We start from the raw sequence: 5,468 nt of genomic DNA, 5'->3' as shown, positions 1-5,468 counted from the left end.
ATTGTGCTAAATTCAAAGCCTATATTAAAATGTATTAGTTCAGAAGCCTGTTTTAGTGATATATATGTACGAATGAAAATCATAGAATTTGAGGAAGCATAGGAAAGTTCTTTGTAACCATTATACAACAAAATGTAAAGGTAATCTTTACATGACTTGAAATAACGAGTTTTAAAACCATTATCTAAAAGTGCTTCGCGAACTCTGTTTGAAACCAGAAAATGCATTTGCGATACAAAGGAAAATCAATGCGACGTGAAATATTAAAATCTACATTGTTTGCTGCGCTTCGCTTGTCGTCGAACCCATGCTCTACTTCACTGCAAAGCAAAGCAAATGAAAGTTATTGAAATAGTCTCTCTGTGATTTAATTATTAAAGAAATTGTTAACATATTATCTGGACAAATTTTACACATGTGAGAATGTGAACGTGTACCTGTGTAACAACTAGTTCTGAGAGTTGCAGAGATAAGCGTGAAACTTTTTGTTATTCATGAAAAGGACATTTACCGTCCCGCCAGCGTCAGTGTGATTTACAACTGTGTTTATAATAAAATATAATAATATTTCGAGTGCTTTGTGAAAGCGTCTTGTGTTAAACAAAAAAGTAACCATATTTTTATGATAAATGCTTGTGATATGATACTGACATTGTAATTAATTAATTCGTTTGCTATGGACATCGGCCTTATTTATGAACCACGAATTGTGTGCCAGTATTCAAACAAACTTAGCAAGTGATTATTATTAGAGCCATCACTGGTAAAATTAATTCTATTCGGATTCAAAGCGGTACAGCGTGGAGGCTCGCACGTTACATTTATCATTCCGAGTGGAGCGGTGAAATGAACCATTTGCAGCACCTTATGAATACTATTACACCTCGACTCGTCATTGTGGAGAGGAAACTCTCTCGCATTGCCCCCTTGCCCCCCCGCCGCCCGCCGCCCGCACCTCACCCCCGTGCACTTCACCCCGACAAAATGGTCACATTTCTGATAAACATCTTGGAATTGGTGGCCATTGTGTCCAATGAAATAACATTTACACGACCAGAGTTTTTTTAACGTCACTCACTGAATTGCACTTACATACAAATTTTAACAATTTGAGGTTATTATATTATATCATGCAATGTAACCTTCAGTATGTCTAGAAATTATTTCGATGGCTCGTATACAGAATCACAACTTTCGTTTTCATTACGTAGTAATGCATGAGTGGTTGTTAATTATAAAACAATAAATTTTTATGTGTGTATTTGTATTCCTGGAAATTTTTATTTTCAACGATTGTAAAATATGTATTAACTAACGACCAAATCTAGTATATAAAAAGCGCAACATAAAGAGAAAAAGATTCGCTTATAATCAGCGTCTATTAACGAAAAATATTGAGTGTATAGGGTAAAAAGTTATTTACCAAAAAGTCCTACGTTGGCGTCATTTTACTCGAAAACACTTCAAACACCTTATAATTTTCATTTAAAATTCAGTATATCCGGCGTGAGAGATTTTATGTAATCGCACCTAAACCCAACATATAGTCTCGCTCGTTTAATCACGGAAAATATGTAAAATGACAAAAAAAAGCTCTCCGAGGCGTGGATCCGTTTCAGAGATTGAATCTGTTCAATAATTCGCGCCAAAATTGGAAATGGAACGTGTCATATTTGAGGTTCGTGTTAGAGGAAATTCATTTTATTCTGAATGTTTATGTAAAACGTTAATCGCGCATTCTGCAATTACCGCACACGTAGCCGATATTTATATTGTTTTTTTTTATACTTAATAGGTTTGACCGCCATCCCACCTGATGTTAACCGATGCGATGTATGTATAATATTATATTAGCGTCTCAATTGACTTACAAAAAAGAAGGATGGCCTCAATTTGACTGTATGTTTTATGTTTGTCATCTCAAAACGAAAAGATAGAAAGACTGGTTGAATCGATATTGATGATTCTTTTTTTAATTTGAAGGTGGTGCCTTCCGTGTGGTCCCATTTAAATTTAATCTGGGTTTGACAATTTTAAGGAGGTCTCTGCTCATGAAAAAATTCAACTCAAGTTTAATAAGCGTTTTCTGTGACAAAGTGTTATAATCACTATGGCGTGTATATTGTCCCTTGAATATATGTACCGTAAAACTTATTTCTGTTTGGTAACTTGCAATTAAAAACGTAATTCCTGTATTATTTTTTATCATAAATCCATAAGCGTTGAAGATTTCAGGCTACGAAAACACTTAACGAAGCAATTAAAAGTCAGCATTCTTGATTATGGTTATTCCTGAGTTATGGCGTATTATCTTTGCTTAATGGCTTTATTAAGGCCGTCCTTTACGGTCTGCTGTCGACTGGACAGATTTAATGGCTCATCTGAAGGGTATATAGCTATTTTTGGTACTCGTGGATTCGGAGCTTTTATTAATTTTGGCCTGAAATTGTCAATCCTAGATCAAGGTTAACTGGAACCAAACGCATCAAAATCGGTTCACGCACCAGTTCCGAGGTAAGAAATACATACATGCAGTGGAATAGAAGAACCTCCTCCTATTGTTGAAGTCTTTGAAAATAAAAGATACATGTTAAAACTGAAAACTGTGAAGAAAACTGTGAAGTTAGTTCGTGTAAGCGAGTTTAACGAACCGCACCTCGCAAGTTAGCCAGCTAACAAATGTACGAACACACAACTCGTGCTGAAGTGAACTGAAACTTGTGAGAAGGGAAAACTCTTGATATTTTACACTAAAACGTAATCTCAAGGTGTTGGGGCTACAGTGACAGCGGCTTACCAATTTAGTTACCCTGAGGGCTGAGGGCTGAGGTTATTTCATACCCCCATTCCAATCATGTCCACTTGCAATCCGCTACACGTATTGCTTTTTTAAACTACATCGAACTATGATATACGATTTCTTTGACCATCTGCCTATATTATTAGACCCACCACCGCTACTGTACAATAAATAAATGGATTATTTATTTTCAGCCATGATTTTCTGTAAAAAGTTTTTTTATAAATAAAGAAGAAAAAACCGTTGAAAGAGTTCTTATAACTATTTAAGATTCAAAAATGGGTGATACCATATTGATTATATGTTGAACTTGACGGTTGTTTTGTGGATCTAACTTCATCTGTAAGTTACAAAAGAGCATGAAAGTTCAACACAAACTGTTGTCGTATCGCTGTATCTCCCGAGCCCCGCCCCATCACACTGCTTCTACCAGAACTCGTATTTTGCACGAGTTCATGTTTGTTTCGGCAACACTTAAGTATGGTATTCCCAAAGTGTTTTCCTAATAAGTACACATAAAGTTACTTTTTGTTACATTAAGTTACATTATACTCAGTTTAAGTGCTAACTTCTACGAGACTAACTTACTGTCTGCCGTTTCGCTCGCGTAGGTACACGCATAACTCCTTTGTAACACAAATTAAGACAACTAAGTAAGACTACAGTCTACATTCCTAGATTTATAATCAAGTCGTCAATATTAATTATTATTCAAACATCAGTTTTATAAATTTAAATTTATAAACTACAACTAACTAACTAAAACGCGTATTCCGTATTTTGTCACTTTTATCTGCATCCCATGAGAGTTGAAGACCGAAGCTTGTCTTTATAACAAACTTCAGAGTCACCACAAACTTATTAAGTAAACATATTTTTAATCAAAAAGATGTCATAAAATGAAACTTTAAAAAGCTACGTGAATTTTAATAGACCTCAATCTCTTGTCTAATTACTTTATTTTAAGTTATTTTAGACATGGCAGTTCTAAGTTTTAAGTAAATTAGATAAACTCTATAGACACTGCTATACCCATCAATTATCATCCTTTAAAAAGGAACGAGAATAAGTCTTAGTACCTATTCTATTTTCCTTTCGTTCCTTTAAAGTTTACACGATAGCCGGGTCTTGATGTATCATAGATCTTCAACAATAGTTGTTTTACTAAAATTATTTTATTAACTTTAGTTACACTGGAGTAGAAACGTTAATTTATGTACATTATTTTACTAAAGACTAGCTTCTGGCCGCTGCTTCGCACGCGTTATATTCGCAATAGTTGAATAGATACATATAAGCCTTCCTCTTAAAACACTCTATTTAAAAAAAGCTATCATAATTCGTTGTGTAGTTTTGAAGATACGAACGTAAGCATACATACATACATACATACATAGGGACAGATGTGGGAAGCGACTTTGCTTTATATTTTCATCAATTTATAATTTTTTGTTATATTTACTGTATATTCTGTATTTTTCATTCACAATTTCAAGTACATCCAATGATACAATACAACCGAAACTGCTCAAGGAAGAAGCGAACCCTTTCAAACACAATAATGTATCTGTGGTCGGGATCCCGCGACAATTGGAGCAAATTCATCACTGTCACTCCTAATGAGGACCAGCACTCGAGAGGTGAGGCCTGACAGCCTTTGTGGCGCTTGTATACGCTGTACAAATATATAGTGTGAAAGATGCTAAAGTATCTGCATATAGAAGTTTTAAACATTGTTTTGTACGAATTACTACAATTTGATCATATAAAATATATATTTTTTGTGTTGAAATTGTATATTTATACACTATGAAATGTAGTTCAAATTCAAACAAAGACAGTTAGTTATAATACAACAATAATCATAGTCACTTTATTCGTATATATAAGACATATTTGTACTTATTATACATATTTTTAGACGCTTTGAATAATCTTATACCTTTAAACGAGCAATTCTTGTATATATATTATATATATATATATATATATATATATATATATAATTGGAATCTCGGAATCGGCTCCAACAATTTTCATGAAATTTAGTATACAGGGGGTTTCGGGGGCGATAAATCGATCTAGCTAGGAATTTTTTTTAGAAAATGTCATATTCGTGTTTAATTCGTGTTTTTTTTTTCCTGACATCTATTGGTGAATAATAATACTATTTTGCTTCGTAGATAGCTGGACAACTGAAATAACACAGGCATTTTTTATACCGATATTCCTACGGGATACGGACTTACGCGGTTTCAACCGCGGGTCACAGCTAGTATTACATTAAGAAAATTACATTATAAATATTATACGAGTAGTAGAAATTCAGAATGAATATACAGGTACAGAGGGCAGAACGAAGTTTCGAGTAAATTAAACTGTTTAAAGTTATATTTCTGCATCCATTTGAGAGATAAAAGTACAGACTGGAGCGAGGCGCTGAGACGTAGCCTTTCACATATTTCCATATCAAAGAAAAACCTCGTTCCGGATCGTCTCAAAGTGAATTAATAATATATCAATGGCATTAAAATGTTTCATATTCGGTGAGAGGTCGACGCGCGAAATCCACGCTAATTCCTTTATAATATACTGTATATACCTAGTCTTGCCATAAATATTGTAATAAAGAAAAAAGAAAATTGTTAACTGCAAATAACATTTATTA

General features: G+C 33.9%; 1 protein-coding gene across 1 annotated transcript in view; it reads left to right on the top strand.

Annotated features, from left to right (window-relative positions):
* The first annotated feature begins 4,361 nt into the window (after positions 1-4,361).
* LOC119838631 (glucose dehydrogenase [FAD, quinone]-like) overlaps positions 4,362-5,468 on the top strand; it is a 3,066-nt gene continuing 1,959 nt past the window's right edge. The window contains exon 1 of the mRNA XM_038364651.1: positions 4,362-4,440. Within this exon, the coding sequence (XP_038220579.1) occupies positions 4,362-4,440 (79 nt within the window). The remainder of the gene's footprint in view (positions 4,441-5,468) is intronic.

This window comes from Zerene cesonia, unplaced genomic scaffold (genome assembly GCF_012273895.1).
Source record: "Zerene cesonia ecotype Mississippi unplaced genomic scaffold, Zerene_cesonia_1.1 Zces_u004, whole genome shotgun sequence".
NCBI classification, from domain to species: domain Eukaryota; kingdom Metazoa; phylum Arthropoda; class Insecta; order Lepidoptera; family Pieridae; genus Zerene; species Zerene cesonia.
The sequence above is the reverse complement of the archived record's forward strand: the minus strand, read 5'-3'. Positions and strand labels throughout refer to the sequence as shown.